General features: G+C 38.3%; 2 protein-coding genes across 3 annotated transcripts in view; one reads left to right on the top strand and one right to left on the bottom strand.

The window, feature by feature from the left end:
• LOC121729337 (GATA zinc finger domain-containing protein 7-like) overlaps nucleotides 1-22,966 on the bottom strand; it is a 59,185-nt gene that overhangs the window by 29,096 nt on the left and 7,123 nt on the right. The window contains exon 2 of the mRNA XM_042117816.1: nucleotides 23-193. Coding sequence (XP_041973750.1) covers nucleotides 23-139 — 117 coding nt within the window. The 5' untranslated portion in view covers nucleotides 140-193. The remainder of the gene's footprint in view (nucleotides 1-22; nucleotides 194-22,966) is intronic.
• Nucleotides 9,647-14,139, top strand: LOC121729336. 2 transcript variants are annotated; one of them, XM_042117815.1, is made up of 2 exons: nucleotides 9,647-10,133; nucleotides 13,053-14,139. In XM_042117815.1, the coding sequence occupies exons 1-2, from the start codon at nucleotides 9,707-9,709 to the stop codon at nucleotides 13,841-13,843; spliced, it is 1,218 nt and encodes a 405-aa protein (XP_041973749.1). In that variant the 5' UTR covers nucleotides 9,647-9,706; the 3' UTR covers nucleotides 13,844-14,139. The 2 variants fall into 2 exon arrangements, with proteins under 2 accessions (XP_041973749.1, XP_041973748.1); XM_042117814.1 differs by having other exon boundaries at nucleotides 9,647-12,007; nucleotides 12,119-14,139.

Genomic DNA, 22,966 nt, shown 5'->3' with positions numbered 1-22,966 from the left:
GTTGCAATAAAATAAAACTCACTCTCTCCATCGGCGGCGGCGGTTCCACGTCAGCGTAGATGCACAGCGTGGACTTCCTCGACAGCGTGTCGCTGGCGAGGCTGCTGGAGCTGGAGCCGGTGGAGAACTTCATCCTCATGCCGTCACGTCACCTCCAGGTGCAGGTGCATCACCACTACAGCTGTACAATCGCCTGGAACAAACAAGCATTGTGTTGTTAGTCTTCCGAGTTAATACCACGAAAGTGAAAAGTAATCAACACTCGAACAAAAAAAAAAACACGCTCATTTTATTATGATAGGTAAAAAAATAAAATTTGTGCTCAAAGATTCCGTTACATACGTCATAATATTACAGCCCAAGCTAATAAAAGCGTGTTAAAAAGAGGTGTCTGTCTGTTTAACTTCTTTACGCTAGTTTATACTTTATATCCCAAAAAAGGTAAAGTATAACAACTTGCGGATAACGTTTCGTATCAATTAATAAAGGTTAATAAACCAAGTATCAAGATGGGCCATGTCGGCCTACCGCAAATATTTTTTCAGTTGCAAAAATGAGGTGATTTTTTGCGGAAGTTATTAGACAAGATAGATGTTAGAAAACTATGTTGAAAAACAAAAAGTTGAAATATTAGTTCCTACCTGAACCCGGGTATTTTTATTACTTGACACTTTTTTATTGTAAAACCCCATTTACTTTATCTTCGCCTTGTAAGGTAACCCCTAACAGTATCTATTGTGTCCAATTATCTTTATCTTTGACAATTTATGGCCCTTTTTTGCCAGAAAGGTTTTACCCATATTGGGTTTTTTTGGTATCTACCTAATCGGTCACCCAATAATATTTTTTGTGCGTTAAAATTACTGGAATATTTGCCTTGCAAATTGTTTTCTGACACATTTAGGCATTGGATAAAAAATATTATAATTATTTGTTTGCTCTACATTTCGTAGGTATAGGTCTGATGGCAATTTTTGACAGCAGATTTTTAAAAAATATCCTTGATCACTGGCTTAATTTTTATATTTGCATGTTTTGCAAATATAAAAATTAAGATACATTCTATACGTTCACTGGTTTAAGCCTTAGCGGCTGGTTAGACGGCTGGTCAGTCAGCATAGAAGAGAATCTCTACGAACTACGAAGTACGGTAAAATATTAAATAGCCAAGGTGACAGAATATGGACAAAGGAAATCGGTAAAAAAGGTACCAATGTCCTATACCCTCAAGTCCGTCAGTTTCTTTTGCATGTATAATGGCCATGTAGCCTGTAGCGATAATGATAAAAATCAAGGTGAAATGGCGTCAAGTATTATGAAGGACTCAATTTAGATAAGCGATCACCATTAGGCGATACGCAATTTGCAAGATAGCGATATATTGTTCTACCTATTGTTACCTGTTGAAATATGTATGCGCAATGCACGCTTAGCACCTTAGGGGGTTACTACTAAAACCGTTGCTACCAAAGATTTCAAAACTAAGAATATGGCAAAAGTATCTTTGAAAGAAGACAAGTTTTTATATAAGACAAAGTAATTAAAAGCATTATTAAGTAAAATAGAATGGAAAACATAGGAATAGAGCTGAGAAGACGTCTTGTGTACAAGCCACTAGAAATTGTGTAAAACGAAATAGTATGACATGTAAAATAACAGACAAAACATTTCAACATCTCAATAAATCGGAACGACAAACAATCTCGATTACTGATAACAAAGATGCCAACTGATAAACACAAATATCCCAAACCTCCTAAATTCCACACGTAAGAGAATTTCGAAACACACTCGAAGCTATCAAGATATAAACATATGGATGACCTGATAAGGTAGGGCGTATCGAATCTTGTACAAATATTTCGAACCGTTTCTTCAACCTTGTGACGTATTCGATAGCGCAGGTAAACATACATTCACGTCAGTATGTTTTGCTATTACAATTTTGCCCCACTTCAGGAGCTCTTTTTATGCGAAAAGGCTTGAATTCGACTGAATTTGACAATTTCCCATTGGAAACTTTCGGCGGAGGCATGATTCGGGAGCAAATGGCGCAATAGAATTTATTTATGTGAAAAAAAAAACAACGAAACCCATGCTATGTCTAGGTTAGTTGTAGCTAATCGTTTGTCAAAATGTCATGCCTTCCCTTTCGTGAATACGAGAAACGAGAGTGACAAGATATTTAACTGAATAAACCCAGACTGGTCCAAACAAGTGGAGTGTGGACCTAAATCTTATGACGCATATCATCTGATACATAATAACAAGGTAACATTACCAATATAGTGTAACGTTAAGTCACACAAACGGGCCACGTCCTTCGAACAACAAAAGGAAAGTAACAATGTGAGAAACATTGTTACGACACCAATTAAAATCGCGATCTTTTTCTCGTCATTTCGCTTTTCTTGAAGCAATTATTGTGGAGATTCTAGAAGGAATTTTAAATCGAGATTGTAGAGATATTGGTAGAAATAAAATTGAGTTTCAGAGAAATTATACGAGATTAAAGATTTATATATGCTTACCTCAACCTAAAAGAAGTATACACAATAGTTTGCTGAAGCTAATACACAATTGTTTGAAGCTGAGAGCTGCACACAGCCATGTTTATTGAAGAATGTAGAATTATACTGGCGTGGGGAACTTGTAGTAGCTCCCTTTCTATCGGCTTCACAGCCTTTGAACCAGAGCCTGCCTTTGTCATTGATATAGACTATAGAGATAAACATAGTGTAGTCACATTATTAACAGTTCTTATTACCTCAGAGTTTTTACGCCAAAGATCCTGATGTCACGTAAAAGTCAGAGGCAAAACTTTGCAGGCGTAAAGAAGTATCAAAATTCACGAATGAACCCTCCAATCACAGTATTCCGCCTACACAATATGAAACACCCTTATCACTTCCGACCCCAAGCGATAGCAGACGAGCAACTGGATGGTTGGTAATTAATCGTCAGTATAAATATCGCACTTCCATCAGGAAGGAGCGACAGTGCATGAAATACAGAATCTATTAGTACTGCGGCCATACTAACGTTAGAAGTCGTTTAGTAGCCATTCACAACTCTTCTCTAACGCAATTAATCTAGTAAGGAGTTCAAATCTTCAATTAAAGTCATACTTTCCAAGGCTTCTTCGATTTGCGTGCTGATGGACAGCAGTTATTCTGATAGAAAGAGACTGTTTGTATTTAAGGATTCTATACAACTCTACATGGTTGATTGGTACAAAATCAACTGCCATTTTGTAAAGTGAGTGAAAGAGTAAACTTCCAACTAACGGTACGTCTTTTAAGGGATAGGTGCTTCTTAACCACACTATCATGTTGAAATCATCCAAGTGCCACTAGATATTGTAGGAAAGAAGGCGTGCATCTACAGACTACAGAGTGACACATAAGTATTGTAGCGATATATTCGACGACGAGCGAGGGCACACTGTTCCAAAATACGTCGTCGAATACGATGCGTTTTTCGTCAACGCAACGCACCGCCGTAAGGCCTCGCTCGAACGTCGTACACGGACGTTGACGCACTAGTATAGCCCCAGCATAATCGCAGGAAATGTGCGGACTTATTGACCGACTGGTCATGTCTTGGTGGTTTCGATTACGTGTGTAGGATATTAATTTACATCTACTTTCAAATCTATTTCGCTAGATCGACTGTAATTGTAATTACTAATTAGCTTCACGGTGGTTTTGGTTTTTTCGAGTGATTTTCCTGGGAACTTCCCCTAGTTTGTTTCCAAGTGGGAGAATTGCTCGTAGATATTCATATACACGCGTACAAATTCTTTCTCACTTTTATTCCGTACCATAAAAACGCAACAATAGCATGTTTAAAGGGTCAATACAAGAAATCCGACTAGCTTTGCAACCATACTTCATCTCTTTTCCTACCACCATAGTCCATACCATACCCCTTTACTGTAGCTGGCATCATTATTATTTGCCAAGTCATCTGATATTTTAATTTCTACAATAGAAAAACACATACATATTACGTTACAGGACGGAAGCACTTAAATTCTATCCTTGTAACGATATATTAGATTCCAGGCTTGAGGTCAGAAGAACCTGACACATCGAGAAAGGTTGGCTTGGCAGCTCAACCATGGCTGGTCAATCAAATGGAACAGCACGCATCCTCTGATGTCATTGAGACACGCAATGAATATAAATAATTGGTGAAAACCAATTAGAAGATGCTGAATAGATGTTTTTATGAAAGATTTCGTAATAACAGTTGATATGTTTTTAGGCGTAGCAAGTCGTCACTGTTTGGGTCTGTTTAAAAAGACGATAAGCTTAGGAGTTAGGAAGGATTGATATAAGTTATAACTTATAACGTGAACGCAAGCATCGAAAGAGGTGGCAAGTTTTTTTTACATTTCATCAGTTATGTCAAATCCCATTTTCGTGGATTTTTCTCAAAAAAATTCATTTAAACAATCAATAACGCTATTGAAGAGATAACCTCTCATTTAAACTTGCTAGTGATGATGATGAATACACTAACGGTCCAGTAGTCCAGCAAATAAATCACAGAATTCAACGGGAAGGAATTGAGAACGTGATCGAAATCGTATACCTGATATTTAATGTCGGAATACGAGTCAATTTATATCAATTACCTTATTACTCGGATATGTTTTGAATGATGGTTTATTTCTTCGTAAGTAGAAAAAATAAAGAATTTAAAACGTTATATTATTATGACGTTATTTATTTATATATACATATCTCTCTCTTCGATTTACGGAAAGGTATTTCTTGGGTAATATAATTTAGGAATTCTTAAACTATATAGACAAAAGAAACATTCTAGATCGGCAAGAATGTAACATGACAAAGCTAGGTATTTACTTAAACAGGCTATTACTGATAAGACCTGCATAAACTTTGTAAATGAGTTTTAAATGTGTTGAAAGATACTAAGAAATTAAATTTTTTGATTAACTTAAGTAGGATAATAATATGTATTATTTTCAATTAATAATTGTGAATTATCAGCAATGGACTATGTAATGAAGCATAAACTTATTTAATACTTCCTTTGAAAATAGGAAGTAACAATAAGAATAATATGATTATTGATTGTACTAGTTAATTATATTTTAATGCGTTCAGTCATTTAAGAACACGAGTAAGCCACGGACCACGGTTGTTTGTCGTACAGAACGAAATAATATAACGGCTTTGCTCAAGCCTAGCAAATTGTGCTATTTCACAATTCAAAACTCGTTTCGACAAACGTTACAAAGAATTATCTCAGTAGGAATAACTTGGATATTTCACGGCGCTCTCTGTGAATGGCCAAAAATTTTTTACCGGCCAACCGAGAAGAATCGACTACGTGATGCTGTCATCAATACTAACCATTTTGAGCATTTTTTAGCTTCAACACTTCAGTTCAACGACCAGTCCCTGAGGTCAGGTGTAAAAAGTACGATTTCCGCGCCATCTAATTTTGGATCGTAAAATTTTATTACATCTAGTTGAATTAAGCCTTGATTACTTTCGTGTTTTTCTCGACTACCTGATAATTTGGCTTCTGGGCAGGACTTCCAATCTGTACTTAGCGGATGAAAGTATTAAGCGCTTTACTTAATTTTATGGCATCTGTCGCAGGTTGATTGCTTTTGCATTTTTGTTTTTTCCTGGGTCTCGAAAAGTAAAAGATGTTAACAGACTATACTGAGCAAAGAATTGTAAGTAGCCAATCTTTTTGATATTAATTTATAGTATTGCTCATAATAATACTAAGATTGTGGTTTAAAGAAAAAAATACAAATTCAAAAAGGATTTTAGTACGCCTTACGTTTATCCGAAAGAATTTTGTCTTGTATATATTATGTGAATCGTTTCTTGTAATATGCCGTTTAAATCGTTCCATGCCTTATAAAGCTTCGCATTTAACATCTCAATTAATTTCGCAACATTTTAAATTACATTGAGATAGAAATCTGTCATAAACATATTACGGAGTGTAACCAAAAGAAGCACAACCCACGTTTAAAGTTTCTCAGCTGGAATTCTTGCGTTGCGAAATATTTCCATTTATAGGGCGTGAATCTTATAATTAACATGGAATGAGTTTACTTGCAATGTTTTGTGGTGTTCCTTGCCACGTTGGACCAAAATTACCATGATTTCAACTATGATTGTGAGCTGTTTAGACGAATATGCTCTTCTATAGGTTCGTTCGGTAGTTGGTGCTTGGTCATCGTGGAAATATATAGAGAAGCCGTATTAGGTTTGCGTATCGTGCCTATTATTTAATTATCTTATAGTTTGTACTTTGTGTAATTTTCAACATATTAAAATGTTGGGCTAATCTTTTTATAATATCCGTTTCTTTGTTCCAATTTCTGGTTTTGAAAAGAGCCAATGCTCTCGAAAATGCGCCCATAATCCTACTGGTTTGCAGGTACAGGGTGCAGATGGGTGTGTAAGTAAGTGACTTTAGTTGTCTTTTAAGTGTTCATTGCCACAACATAGTTGCAGTAATGAACGTTGCGTGTGGCCAGAGATATGTATCTCGGTTTTTTTGCGTACTTTTTTGAGCAGTTCCAACGAAGTCAGGACTCAGGTACACTGATGGTATGTGCACTGATTTGACATTTAACTTTAAGATTAGATCTTTTGAAAGAGTAATATTGAGGAGCATTAAATTAAGCTTATGCGTGATTCTAAAATGGAGAAAATATTACGTTTCAAAAGAATTTGTAATTTCACGGTCTGGTACCTGGTTTAAAAATTATGAGTAATAAATTAACCCTTGTGGTAACTTAAAGCTTAATAACCGAAGACCACATTAAACCACAAGGCGTCAACGTCTCATATGCAGATGTTACCGCAAAATAAAACACAAAGACAGTATCTACAATTTGCGATGTAATAAAGTTTATTAATATCTACTAACCTTTTATAGAAAGAGGTGAAAGAACCTTTGAAGATCGTGTAAATGCGATAACTAGTGAGGAAAAGGAAAATAAAAATATTTTTTTGCATTCATCTTGAGCTTGGATTTATAAAACTGCAGAACAACAACCCGGATATAATCAGCGTGTAATAAATCTGCGAGACCAAGTGAATACTGTCATTGCTCTCACAAGGTTTAAATGTCTAGGTCACGATTGACATGTGGTCCATAACCGAACACGCTACCATCTCCGCAACTTTAAGCTCTATTCTTTTATCTGTAAGATACAAAATTGCAGCAACCACTTGTTGACCCCCAAATGGTGGCAGTCCTTGGATGTCATATGTGGTCTTTATTATCTAATCTCTGGTCATTGTTTGACCGCCTTGGATTGGTCACGATTCGGTCTTTACAAGGAGCAATCTAATACGACCATATAAAATAAATTATGCCGATTTTGGCTAGCCGTATCTAATTACTAATTTGCTGGTCGTTTTTGTTTTGCTTGCAATTACTCGATTATGCACAGTAGGAGAGTTTTTAAATTTTATCTTATATGGTCACTTGTGTTCCTACGTCTCATCGGGCCGCGCGGCGCTGGCGGGCAAACCGGTAGCCCCCGCGCGCCGGCCTTCAGCGTGCACCTCCCCGCGCACCTCCCTGCGACATCCGCGGCCAGCGAGGAGCGCGTCGCGGCCGCGAGTCCCTTCACTTCACCGGACCACCGGCCTACGCGACGCACGCACCGCGGCTATACCTCGAATACAGTTCATTTTCATTGAAGAGGTCTTTTATTTCTGGCGGAGACCACCAGCATCACCCCTGGAGCTTCGCCCCCAACAGTGGTCCTTCGTACGCCGTCTATTTTGCTGCGAAGCGCAAGATTTGGACTGGATTTTGGACGGACACGCCTCGACGGGATTCATGCGCATGCGCCGATCGCGCCGCATGAAGCATTCCACGTGGCTGAGGACAAAGAAGTCGCGCCCGAACCAGTGGGCCTTCGCAAGAAGAGGAATACGCCGTCTTATTTGCTGCGAAGCGCAAGAATTTGGACCGGACTTTGGACCGACGCGCCTCAACGGGACTCATGCGCATGCGCTGATCGCGCCGCATGGAGCATTCCACGTGGCTGAGGACAAAGGAGTCGTGACCATCCAGTATTTCTTCGCATTTGGACCGGACTTTGGACGTTTGGACGTTTGGACGATTCATGCGCATGCGCCGATCGCGCCGCATGGATCATTCCACGTGGCTGAGGACAAAGGAGTCGTTCTGAGTGAGCCCGTTCCTCTTTTACTTTTTCCTTTCTTATTTCTTGCCATTTCCAGGAATTAAAATAAAATCTAATCGGAATCAGGCATGCATGATCAACATCATAAATAATATTTTCAGAAAGAATCTTAATAAAAATACTATTCTTAACTACATTCACTTCCCATTCATCGAGCACGTGCTCGCCTATTGTTCTATTGTTCTCCATTTATATTTATTAAATGCAATATTTTTTCCCTTATCTTATCTGAAAAGGTTATTGACCTACTTATTTCATTATTGCATAATAACCTATATCTTCCAAATAATATTTTGCATTTATCGTCACGCCTTTGGACGTTACTTTTTTTTCCCTTTTTCAATTTTCATTTTCTTTTCCTTGTCTTTTCTTGCGCTTCAGTCTCTTTTTTTGCATTAAGCCTTCATTATGTCTGAAGCTAAATTAAAGGAACTCGTTAAGAGGCGTGGTGGCTATAAAGCTAAGCTAACTTATTTTGCCAACTTTGTAAAATTATTACCTACTTCTGATCTTACCCCGTTTCAACTATCTGAGCTACAGTACCGAGTTAGTGCTATGGAAACGCTATATAATGATTTCGATACGTTACAGACGGAGTTGGAGTTGTTGTCGGAGAACACGAGCGAGGCATATGCTGAGCGAGAACAGTTCGAGTTGTTGTATTACGCGCAGATGGGCCTCGCGCGATCACTGCTCGAGCCTCCACGTCCATCCTCGCCGCCGCTCGTCTCTGCAGCCTCCACTAGCGACAATCTTCACGGCTCTGGTTGCAAGCACGATTTTGTGCGCTTACCCAAGATCGACTTGCCTCACTTCAACGGCGACTATCAGCACTGGCTCGAGTTCCGAGATACGTATATTTCCCTTATACATAATAATAGTAGTATACAGGACATCAATAAATTTCATTATTTGCGTGCTACTCTTAAAGGCAGCGCAGCATTAGTCATTAAAAGTATTGATTTCAAAGCAGATAATTACGCTATAGCTTGGCAATTATTAACAGATAGGTATAATAATGAAAGGCTACTTATAAACAATCATGTTCAAGCCTTATTCAATTTTGAATTAATACCCAAGGAATCTAGTGCATCATTACGTAACATGATTGATGTAACTAATAAAAATTTAAAGGCGCTCGAAACCTTAGGACAGCCTACCTCACAGTGGGATATACTGATCATTTTTATTATGTCCAAAAAATTGGATGTAGTCACCCATCGCGAGTGGGAGGAATTTAAAAATAACTTAGACAAATATCCAAATCTAAAAGATTTTGTAAAATTTTTGTCTAATCGAGCAGATTTAATCGAATCAATAAATAATTGTAATTTAAACACAAAACTTACACATAATACAAATAAATATTTACAGGAGACTAAAAATAAAAATTATCTTACTACTAATAAATCATTTAAAACTAATTCTAATAATACTAATAATAATTCTTACTCTTCTAATAACAAAATTTCTTGTGTCATGTGTTCACAGAATCATTACTTATTTTCATGTCAATCCTTCAGAAATTTAGATGTTGATTCACGTATTAAAAAGGCATCAGAAAGCAATGTGTGTATGAACTGCCTACGACCAGGTCATACTGATAAGCGATGTAAGCTTTCACATTGCAAATATTGCACACTTAAACATAATACCCTCTTACATAGGGATCCTGAAAATCAGTCTTCAAACAATATTGTTTTATCAACTAATACAGACACATCTGACATGTCTAATCAGAAAATCGTACTGCTATCCACAGCTCTGGCGAATGCGGCGGACGTCAACGGGAAGCTACATCCTGTCAGACTCTTGTTAGATAACGGCAGCACGTCCAACTTTATCACCCGAGATTTTTGTGAGAAGCTTGGCCTGTCAAAGGAAGGTACTACCTCCACAGTCTCAGGTATCAATGGTCAGATTTCTAAAACTTCAGAAAGTTGTACTCTTACTGTGCAATCTTGTTTTGGTGGTTATAAGGTGAACTTAACTTGTTTTATTTTACCATACATAACACACTCTTTGCCTGGGTCTTACGTGGATAAAAACTTAATTAATATCCCGCCAGGTCTTAAATTAGCAGACCCAAAATTTTATGTACCATCAGCAGTCGACATTCTCGTAGGCGCTGAAATATTTTGGGACGTCTTATGTTCCCACACAATTAATTTAGGTAAAAATCAACCTAGATTACAATCTTCTAAATTTGGTTGGCTCATATCGGGCTGCGTATCTTTGCCTCATGGACGTAAAAATTCTTCAACTAAAGCTTCAAATAATTCGTGTCATTTTTCCCATGAGGTAACTGAACAGCTATCTCGTTTCTGGGAGCTTGATTCAGTACAGTCTAGTAGCTCTTTTTCGTTAGAAGAAAAGACTTGCGAAAAACTTTTTTACACAACAACACGTCGTAACGACAGTGGCCAATTCGTCGTCACTATACCATTAAAGGACTCTCCAAAGTGCTTAGGTGACTCTTACGCGATGGCAAAATCTCGATTTCTCTCTTTAGAGCGTAAATTTGAGCGTAACCCTATATTCAAAAATAGATATTTAAATTTTATGCATGAATATTTACAATTGAATCATATGACAGAAAAATCTACATCAGAAAAATTTAATGCTCAATATTATTTACCTCATCATGGTGTAGAGCGGGAGTCTAGTACTACCACCAAGCTGCGCGTTGTCTTTGACGCATCAGCCACTAGCACCTCAGGCAAGTCCTTTAATGACATACAAATGATAGGTCCTACAGTACAGCAGGATTTACTATCTATTCTCTTACGATACAGACAACATAAATATGTTGTTACATCTGATGTAGAGAAAATGTATAGAGCTGTGTTGGTAGAGCCATCTCAGCGTTTTCTACAGCAAATTCTTTTTAGGTTTGATCCCTCTGAACCTTTAAAATCATATTTTCTTAATACAGTTACATACGGCACTGCTTCGGCACCGTATCTTGCAACTAAATGTTTAGTTTCCTTAGCAGAACAATCTTCAGATCCTAAGGTTAGTGACTCTATCAAAAACGACTTTTATGTTGATGATTATTTGAGTGGCGGTGACTCTATCGATAGCGTCATAGAGCTATGTAGAGGCGTCATTAAAACGCTATCATCTGCAAAATTTCACTTACGTAAGTGGCAGTCAAACAGTCCAGAAATATTGGACTCCGTCACTAATTTTCTTTCATTAGATGCTGACAAAAAATTAAATTTAAGTGACGCATCTCCTAGCAAAACACTTGGTTTATACTGGGATTGTAATTCAGATAATTTATTTTTTACAGTGGATTTAAATTTTTCAAACCTTAAGGTTACTAAACGTAATATTTTATCTTTAATTAGCCAGGTTTTTGATCCCCTTGGTCTGGTTGGTCCATGTATCGTTCAGGGCAAATTTATTCTTCAGCAGTTATGGGTACTTAAGTGTAGCTGGGATGAAGAAGTTCCGACAGATTTAAAATTACAATTTTTAGAATTTTTAGAATCACTTCAGGCTCTGAACTCTATTAGAATTCCACGGTGGGTGTCTTGTAATAATCCTTTTCTAATAGAGCTGCATATTTTTACAGACGCGTCAGAACGTGCTTATGGCGCGTGTGCTTATGTAAGGACTGTAGCGATTGATGACACGGTTTGTGTTCGCCTTTTAGCCTCCAAAAACAGGGTTGCTCCACTTAAACCCACAACTATACCACGTTTGGAGTTGTGTGGTGCATTATTAGGGACGCGACTCTTTCAGAAGGTACGCAAATCTCTTACTCTAAATTTTCATCATTGCTATTTTTGGTGCGACTCTACTATCGTTCTTGGCTGGCTCTCCGCCCCACCAGGTAGACTCGACCAATTCGTACGCAACAGAGTTAACGAGATTCAAGAAATTACGGCTGGCCAGACGTGGAGCTATGTACCTTCCAAGTCTAATCCGTCGGATTTGGCTTCCCGCGGGGCCAAGGCTGATTCCATCAGCTCATCTGTTCTGTGGTGGCTCGGCCCTGATTTCATCAATCAGACTAAAATACAATTTCCCAGTTTTCCCAACTCACAAAATAATTTATTTTCAGAAACAGCTTTATATACAGACGAACACGTCGAAAATAATACTAACACAAATAATAATATTACACAACCTAATCTAATTTCTAACCTAATTCATAAAACATCATCTTATACTAAATTAATCAGAATAGTTGCTTATATACAAAGATTTATTTTTAATTGCAAAAATAAATTGAGAAAATCATCATATTTAACCTATAAAGAACTACAATCATCGCAAAATGTAATACTAAACATTGCTCAACAGGAAATGTTTCCTGAAGAGTACATTACTCTTAAAGCAAAACAAACTTTACATAAAAAGAATCGTTTAATAAGTCTTTCACCCTTTATAGATTCACAGAATTTAATTCGCGTAGGCGGTCGTTTAGAAAATTCTAATTATGACTACAATATCAAACACCCTATTTTATTATGCAGTAAACATCACTTAACCAAAAGTATATTTGAAAAAGAGCATAAAGCACTTTTTCACGGAGGGCCTCAACTATTGTTGGCACAAGTACGTCTTAATTACTGGCCTCTTGCAGGTAAAAATCTTGCGAAGCATGTAGTACGTTCCTGTGTACGTTGCACTCGCTTCAAAGCGCAGCCTATACAGATTCCTATGGGTAATTTACCTACTGATAGGACGCATTTAGAGTTTCCTTTTTTGAGATCAGGAATGGATTTCGCCGGGCCAGTGCTTATAGCCGACCGTAAAGGTAGAGGTTGCAGGTTAACTAAATCTTATATTTGTGTCTTTGTGTGCTTTGCAGTCAGAGCCGTGCACCTGGAGCTAGTGTCCGATTTAACTAAGGAGGCCTTTCTTGCGGCCTTCAGCCGGTTCATTAGCAGAAGGGGCAAACCTCAGCGCGTGTACTCCGACAACGGCTCAACATTTGTGGGAGCTTTTAATGAGCTTTCACGCTTCATACAGGTTTCTTCTAAGCAAATAGAGTCTGATCTTGCAAATCAGGACATACAGTTTAAATTCATTCCTGCCTATTCCCCACATTTTGGTGGGATATGGGAAGCGGCAGTAAAATCAACAAAACATCTACTACGTAGAGTCTTAAGTCTTACTCACTTAACATATGAGGAGTTGTCGACATGCCTGATTCAGATAGAGGCTATTTTAAATTCCAGACCTCTAACGCCTTTATCATCGGATCCTTCTGATCTTTCTTTTCTTACTCCTTCCCATTTCCTCCTCGGGCGAGCTCAGAGTTCGATAATCCGACCTGGACTCACCGAACACAACATACATCGCCTGCAGCGCTTCGACCGCATCGAAAAGCTGCGTCAGCACTTTTGGCAGCGCTACTCTAATGAATACGTATCTCTTCTGCAGCAACGCACCAGGTGGCAGACCGGCGGTCAAGACCTCAAGGTTGGAGCAATGGTCCTTGTACGAGACGTCAATCTTCCGCCTCTTCTGTGGCTACTTGGAAGAGTAGTCGCTGTCAAACCTGGGACAGACGGGCGCAGTCGAGTCGCCGACATACGGACGAAGAAGGGCACCATAACTCGTGCCTACAACAACATCGTGCCGCTTCCTCTTCAATGACATGTTCCCGGGGGAATATGTTCCTACGTCTCATCGGGCCGCGCGGCGCTGGCGGGCAAACCGGTAGCCCCCGCGCGCCGGCCTTCAGCGTGCACCTCCCCGCGCACCTCCCTGCGACATCCGCGGCCAGCGAGGAGCGCGTCGCGGCCGCGAGTCCCTTCACTTCACCGGACCACCGGCCTACGCGACGCACGCACCGCGGCTATACCTCGAATACAGTTCATTTTCATTGAAGAGGTCTTTTATTTCTGGCGGAGACCACCAGCATCACCCCTGGAGCTTCGCCCCCAACAACTTGCATGATGCATCCAAAATTCTCAGGCTATCGGATAACTTAATAAAAATAGCGAATTAAGATGTAAAAAAAGTATGGGATTTGCCCATGGTATATGGGCCATGGCGCTTGCTAGGGAGCCAGAATTGCTATTATCAGAATCGACCATTGTAACAAGTTCTTTGGTATTTCCTGAAACAGTTACTAGACCTAATATTACGTAAGTATTTGAAATAATTACATGATTGGTTACAAACATAATATTTCTCGCTTAACAACTTAAAGACTTGCGTGTTGTCTACGCCATTAATGCAAGTTTCAATGTCTAGTAGCAGGGGTTAGTATCACGCGAAGGGTTTTAAAAATCAATAGTCTCCACATGTTTTATGTTGCTTTGGTTCTGAGGGCCCGGCCACAACACTCCGTTGCGGCGTCGCATCGTAAAAATCTACGACGCCGCAGAACGCATCGTGGAAATTTCGGATGCGACAGTGACTATTTCCAATGAAATTTTGCGCTCCGACATCGCGTCGCATTTCTGTGCGATGTTGTTTTTGCGATACGACGCCACATCGCAATGTTGTGGCCTGGCCCTAAAGCCTAAAGCCATCAAAATATCCCAGTAAAGTTAAGGAATATCACAACTCAGAATCATCAGAGTTTTGAACTTAGAACTCGAATGGATGTTGCAATGCATTCAGAGCACTCCAAATGACTTTTTTATCAGACCTGTACAGTCATTCATACTTTTTAATTATCTCAGATAAATTAAAAGATGTGTGTTAAAAGAAAAAGTTGGAACCAGTTCCAAGGGAGCGTCTACCTGCGCGTGCGCAGTGACTTGTGCATTCCGCACATACTCGAGCACTGGACCGACACATAAATCTTTATTTGTCAAACGAACTGAACATGTTATGATTTTCAAATGGATCGCGTTATTAAAATTTTTTAATAATGCGAAAAATTTTACAATTCGTGTTTAGTGTTTTAGTGTTAGTTTTTAGTATAATTGTATGTATGTTAGTCTATAAGGTATTTATACTATGGGCCAAGATGCCTGAATTAAATAAATAAATAAATAAAAATATATATTCTTTTATTGAAATCCTTAGTTTCTCAGATATAATATTATTTTTTTCTTTTCTAAGTTGCGATGTGGATTTGAAACTACCTTAATAAAGGTATATTGTCGTACTAAGATAGAATTAAAATTTTCATAGCCATACTACATAAATTATTATTATATTATGTTCTAAAGAAAATCTTAGAACGGTTTTTCATGACATTAATCAAAGCCTTAGATTGCAAATCTGCAATTTCTATCAACTAAGTATATAAAATTGAATGCGTATTACAAAAACCATAGAAAACTCATTTCGTTTTCTCCTTTTCATCATGACGTGAGCTTACATATTTATAATCTTTTTCATTTCAATTTATTTTTAACTCTGCACTTTCTTCTGCTTTTTTTCATATTTTATAAATTCATACTTTATTATGTGTGACTTCTCACCTAGATTTGAAATTTTTGTTAACTTTTTTTTCACTTACAAATGCCCGATTTCTGTGGTTTTTTTTTACAGAAGCTTAAGTATTCAATAGCGTTATTAATATTTTCACGCTAGTTAATCAAAAGCTTAAGTGAAGCTTTAGAAACTGGGCATAGCCGTAAGATTCTGTAACTATGTATTTCATAAACTTTAAGGTTAGTTCCCGAACCGGTGGTAGGCATCATGTAGGACATTCTGAAAATATTTCTTTTTATTCAGAAATAAAACAATTTTTTTTTTTTGATTTCCATAACTCCCTTGTTAATTGTAATTCTTAAACAACATGTTAATTCTTCATTAACATCTGATTTTAATTTACCAGTTATATCACTAGTTGTCTAACCCACTGAACACTGTTACATTAACCTCTACAAAATTGAGCCGTAAAACTTAAAAGTAATTTAGCTCTGAGATCGCACCATTATCTTTCAGTTCCAATTACACAGGTGCTGCTTTAATTATATCTTTATTATAATTTATGTGTATGGTTGTACTTTCATTATAAGCAACATCTGTATCAGAGTAGACAGAATGATAGAGTATGCCGACTTAGAACTGATGTTGAAATTTTTAAATTTGACGTATTATGACGAAAATCGTCGCTAGGGTTGTTAACTTGTTACCTACGAATTTAAAAATATGACATATTCGATGGACGTGTTCCTCTTTGGTCGTATTGTTGTTTGTGTTTTGGCACATGCGATTAAATATGTCAGAATCCAATTTTGAAATCTTTATTTTAAATATTTAAAAATAAATTATATCAGCCAGCGCGAGGCACAATCCGTTCATAATCCTAGTGAAACCCGACGAATTTGACAGATATTGAAACCTGTCCGGTTCTTTGCAGTCGAACTACTGGTAGTTATGTCTATTGTGTCTGTATTATTAATGAGTAGAGTCTTTCACTTTGATTGCAATTTCTGAGTAAGTACATATTTCATGCAAGTTGGTTACGTACGTAACCTACACTAGTTTGCTTGAAAAAAAATATGTCTTGTAATTTTCGTGTCTGATGTTATGAACAATATGTTTTCTGTAACTGCAGCTGGCATTTTTACTACCATCCCTTTAATTCCTGAAATAATACTTAGTGGAAACCCTATCCAAATTGACGATCAGAGTAAAAAAAAACATACTAAGTATTTATATTTTTTTGTTATTGTTGGTTTTGATACACGCCTTATGGTTAAGATATCATATTATCATAGGACTCTAAAGCAGGATTCTAACGATCATGTACAGGATTATCGTTGCATCTTCATTAATCAGATGAAGAGATTAAAACGAGTTGTACGTATCGTCAGAATCCGTTACGACGAGCTGACCCGCCTCTGACCGGTTTTGAATCTGTGACTTTGCCTAGAAAGTTCACGGCTAAGCACGAACAAAAGCATGTGGCCTGGGGGGACATTGTTGACCGAAGGTCATAGGTACGACCTACGGCGCTTATGATTAATGATTTCATAGTACTGCGGGGCTAAAATGGTCGCTTTGAAGAATCATGATAAGAATCATAATATGATTCATTTTTCTAAAATCACAAAATGCAACTCTGCTTGCAATTCATTTCTGTATTTTTGTACTGATTTGACATTTGTCAGTTTGACAGTTTTGACAATTCATTTGCTGAATTGATTGAGAGGAATTGCTAAATGTGACCATTTTAGCCCCGCAGGATATGCACGAGGTACATATTTTTAAATTAAATCTTTACACTAAAAAATAACGGGCTCTACGCCAATGTTGTGATACTTTAAACATGGTCTAAAACAATCCCTGAGGTGGAAATTTATTTGACCACGCTTTTTGCCTATTTATAACATGTCTATTATCTATACTAATATTATAAATGCGAAAGTATCTCTGTCTGTCTGTCTGTCTGTCTGTCTGTCTGTCTGTCTCGCTTTCACGCCAAAACTACCGAACCGATTGTAATGAAATTTTGTATACAGATAGTCTAAAGCCTGAGAAAGGACATAGGCTACTTTTTTACTGGAAAAAAGCGTTGTAAGGGGGTGAAAATGCGTAAATTTGTTCAAATTAAGTTAGTTCCAAAAATTCAAAATAGATGGCGCCGTGCGTCTCCTACATCGCGCTAACGCTTGCCCAGAAGTCGTTCTATAAGAGGTGGTATTATCGTTTTGGAATTTTTTTTCGATTGTTATTTCTTTTTTACGTTACTCATTAAATCAGTACTTTATCTATGCAGTGACGTAACCTTAAACTTATCAATGGTAAATAGTTTATGGGTAAAGTTGTGTAATTGGCTTAAAAATTACACAAACTAAATAAGCTTAAAAATTTGGCATAAAATATAAAGATTAATTTAAAAAATTGAAATATTATATGCACATTATTAGGGTTGTTTAGAAAGTGATTAGGAGGAAGAGGAGGAAGAGGAATTTTCACGCGCAAATTTAGAGGATGCGGATGAGGAAGAGTAATTTTTTGAGGAAGAGGATGCGGATGAGGAAGCGGAAGAGGAAGCGGATGAGGAAGAGGATGTATTTATAATTTCCTATAATTATAAATACTAGCGGACCCAACCCAAAAGTCTTTGTCCTGTCTGTCCATAACTAGGTACATACATTACACAAAAAATAATAATTAAAAGGGCATTTTTCAGTGGACCCAACTATGAATCTAAACCATTCTCAAAACACACAATAAAGAATCATCAAAATCGGTCTAGCAATTAAGGAGGAGTTCAGTAACATACACAACACACGCACACAAAAAAGATGGATACGCGACGCGCATGCGCAGTGAAATTCCTCATAAATTTCTCTTAAATTTTGAGGAAGCGATAGCGGAAGAGGATTTGTTATTAATTTATGGGGATGCGGTAACGGTTGAGGAACCCAAAATATTGCGGAACTTCCTCATTATGAGGAAGCGGAAGAGGAATCCTCAGCAACCCTACTGACATGACTGCACAGCTGTTTTGATTTAAGGGGTACCAGGTTTTTTTTATTAAAGCTTTTGACACCAATTTTGTTGAAATCGCGCGCTATAAACTGAAGTCCACGCGGACGAAGTCGCGGGCAACAGCTAGTACAATAAACATGCGTCTACGCATTATTTCTCTAAATTGCTAAATGCCGATTGCCGATCCGGGAATATTTTAAGCAAAATTACTAGATGATTTCAATTTTGAATCAAAGAACATATTTTCTTGCTACTTTATGACTACCGAGTACACTTTGTGCCAGTCACTTGCCTGTAGCAAAAAGTATCAAACTTAATCAAGACCTGCCTTCTGGGTCAACGGTCATTCATGTGCATAGAAAGAAAGTTTAAACTTGTTTGTTGATTGACACACTTGCTTTGACCTAAACACGTCATTGTTACAACAGAATCGCACAATAAAATATAAACTAGGCTTTGTTCTCGAGATTCTAACCTTACGGCTTACTATAACGGGCAGCTTGAGTACTTTTAAATCAAGATTAGAAATATAGCAACCAAAACAGGCTCAATAGCAGTCAGACTAAACAAAAAATAAGGAAAGGTCTCGTTTTTTTTTTTCAGACGTTAAACTGACTGTAAGTTTTATTATAATTATCGCTTTTAATTGGCTTACGCATTGGTATGATGGCTTACGTCACGTCAAAACGATTGAAAACATAAACTCTTGTCAAACACTCACAGAAACTAGGCATTGGTCACCGATACCAGAAATGTAGAGACTGCTATACAGCAAGAGGTTTTGCATTTTTTGCGTTTGTTTACTTTGCTTCTAGGAAGCCAGTGGTAACGTTACAGCGAATCTCTACGGGTTAGTAACTGGACTGGCGCGGTATGCACCCATTGCCCATATTGAAGGCGGATGTCCATACATGAAACGGGTCACGACTCGCGCGAGGACAGTTTTTATTGCCTGGAGGCTTTCTAACAATAGACTAGTAATTGCATTATTAGTGGCATATTTAGTGTTGTGACGCCTGCGGTTCCGTCTGGGCATATTATGAACCTCTTTGAATCACTGTAGACTGAAAACAATGTTAAAATTAATAGCGAACTTAAAAAAAACCATCATCCAAATATAGACTGTTTGGAACTTTATTTTGGAAAGGTTATAAATCATTAACTGTTTTATTACAGAACAGTATATTATGCTTGTTGGTTGTTGTTTGCTTAGCTGCATTTACTATAAAAGAGGTTGCTACTTGCTCTACATAGTAGTTACTAGTGCCCTAGAAGCTTATTTTTGCTCTGTAAAGACAGTTTGGTAGGACATCCTATCCTTTACCGCAGAATCTGCTAGTCACAGTTCATAACATACATACTATGTTTACATAAGTGATGTAAATAAGATTACTCCGTCTGATGGGCCAAGGCCTTCTTTAATCCGAAGCCAGACAAGTACGAAGCCGGGGCTAAATTTTATGCACTTGTGCATTACTGGCTGGTACCAGAAATCCCAGACTGCCTATTTCAATAAAGGCTCTAGCACCAGGGAAGCACCAGGGTCATTGATCACCGTTTGTCAGAAAATCATGCCTTGCCTGTTGTGTTATGGTTACAAAGATGAATTCTCAGGAGTCAGGACCCAATGTAGCATTTCTTCATTACTACCACAAAGAGTTGAGTCAAATCAGCCATGTCACAAACGCAATCTCCTTTTCTGTAAGTACCACAACGGATTGTGAACTATTTCAGTTCTGACGGCTGCCCCACTTTGCTGTCCTTACCTATTTAGGTAAGGACAGCAAAGTCAGTCAAACAATTCAACGATCCTCAATTTTAGTATCCACAAATTTAACTTGTCGTTCCTCAACTAATGTTCCACCTAGTAAACCGTTAGAGCCCACATATTGTGCCCCCAGTCACGCACAATGACTATTACTGTCGGAAGGTGTAAGTCCCTGGTGATAACGCTTATCAGTAGGGAACATTTACATTCAGCCATCAACTACAATTGGCTTTACATTTTGCTTATAAGGAGTACGTTACAGAATGAGGGTTGTCACATTATTGTTTTTATTTAGCCCTCACAAAAGCAGACCCAATGTTTTGATGTCAGTTTGATATGTATGTTTGTGGACACCCAAATCTAGCAATTGTTATGGTAGCTCCAAAATCAATGGACTGATTTTCATCTAGCTCTATTGGTTTGAATGTTAACGTGATGAAGATTTTTCTTACATGTTTGTCGTCATCAGCTAACTGCTGATAAAACTATCTAGCTGATATAAGATCTTGTATCAGCTAAATACCGTACGACTCCAAAACCGCCAATTTAAGCAGTAACAATACTGTACGATTCAGAATGTGGGATATGCGTGCCCTATCACAAAGGAAGATCTTCCGACCGAGCGAGGTGTTATGCTCGGTTAGGCCGAAGCCCACGTGATACATTTCAGCTGTCGTATATATACCGACACACTTAGAAAACTTATTAACTTTAGACAAATTGTGGGTACCGCCACATCACTCCCCCCGGTCATGTGGGACGCCTCCATAGGAAGTTTCTTAAAATGTTGAATGTTTTTACATACGCAAGTTTTTTATAGCCAACAGGAAACAATTAGTATCTTATAGAAAACCTCGAGAAAATGGCGATATTATGTAACTATTCCCCTTTCTAGTACCAGCCTCATCATTTAATAGAAATAGTTTAATTTATCGCTTCATTATATAGCGGAGATAATTTCTAACTCGCGCAGATTATCATAATTCGATGAGCCGTAATGTTATTTCGATGTATAATAATATCATCATAATATTATCACACGACTTAGGAAACACTCCCATACAATGTTGAAACTTGCATAGTTGTCGTAAATCCTCGGAAGACTATGTGACCGTATTAATACGAAAGAAGGGAAGAAAGAGTGGATCAAAATTGGCCCACCTGTAGGAAATAAGGGGGCAAACGAGCAAACGAGTCACCTGATGGAAAGCAACTTCCGTCACCCATGGACACTCGCAGCATCGGAAGAGCTGCGTGCGTTGCCGGCCTTTTAAGAGGGAATATGGTATGATATGGTAGGGGAGGGTAAGGGAGGTTAGGGAAGGATATAGGGGAAGGTAGGGAAGGGAAAAGGGTAGGGGATTGGGCCTCCGGTAAACTCACTCACTCGGCAAAACACGGCGCAAGCGCTGTTTCACGCTGGTTTTCTGTGAGCCCGTGGTATTTCTCTCATCGAGCTGGCCCATTCGTGGCGAAACATGGCTCTCCCACATCATTTTTGGATTAAATATATACGGACAAACACACACAGACAGGCAAGTCAACCTTTTAACACCCTTTGTTTTTTTCGGGGGTTAAAAATACACACCGCATTGCTAAATTAGTTATGTCCACACTGTGCACTTTCATCTTCAATTTTCGTTATCAACTTTCATATTGGCGCATTCAGTAATTGAATGCGTCAAGGAACGCAACGCCAATATTGTCATTTTTGAAGTTTTGGATACGGTGCGTTATACGCATGCGTTATAGCACAGTCAACAGCGAACGTGAGGCATGCCCACAACGCATGCCCTCTGACCGTATCCAAAACTTCAAAAATTACACACTGTGCCTTTTTTCTGTTCGTCAAGGGCATGCCCTTGACGAACAAACAAAAGGCACAGTGTGGACAAAGCTAATGCTATGTGGCACGACGCTTTACTTATATGCCTTGATTACACCTACCGAGTAAAGTTTCGAGACAGTGCTGTCGGCCCATCGCCAAAAGCACTGTCTCGTCCATCTACTCAATAGGTGTAATCGAACCCTTAAGGTACTGGTTGCCACTTGCCAGTGGCCACGGTCTACCGCTGTCGTTTTAATCTTCGAATATTTTTTTAAAGTTCAATTGTTTTCTGTTTACTGAACCATACACGGCCTTTATTAGAGTGGGCAAATGCTCCATATTGCGCCACAGTCGTGATCAGCTGGACCGTGGGCCGTCGTGAGTCGGCCATTTTGTTTAAGGGTACGTTTCGAAAGTGACGCGAAAGGTTATAAAGAACATCGAGATTATTGAATCTAACCTTTCTGATTGGCATTTGGCATGAGACCTGTCTATTATAATCTTTATTATTCATCTCTTTTAATGTCACCTGTTGTTGAACCCATAGATATACCTAGCGGAATAGAGCAACAATCTCGAGCTGTCAAACGAAACCGAGATTGATTTACGTCTGTGAGTAAATATATTTTGTTCACGTATACACTTACACAAGCATCTTTCTAAGAGATTAATGCTGCGTGCCGATAAGTGCTGACTGGACGTCAAACAGATGAAAAAAAAAATGGTTCTACTGTCAATAGTATTCAGTATTACACGTCTCTTTTTACCACGC

This window comes from Aricia agestis, chromosome 8 (genome assembly GCF_905147365.1).
Source record: "Aricia agestis chromosome 8, ilAriAges1.1, whole genome shotgun sequence".
Lineage (NCBI taxonomy): Eukaryota > Metazoa > Arthropoda > Insecta > Lepidoptera > Lycaenidae > Aricia > Aricia agestis.
The sequence above is the reverse complement of the archived record's forward strand: the minus strand, read 5'-3'. Positions and strand labels throughout refer to the sequence as shown.

Bases quoted from the DNA above. Each gene is read 5' to 3' on its own strand.
- LOC121729336 (XM_042117814.1), top strand. From the start codon at position 9,707: ATGTGTTCACAGAATCATTACTTATTTTCATGTCAATCCTTCAGAAAT. The intron at 12,008-12,118 runs CATCATTGCTAT...ATTCAAGAAATT, and splicing joins AATCTCTTACTCTAAATTTT to ACGGCTGGCCAGACGTGGAG.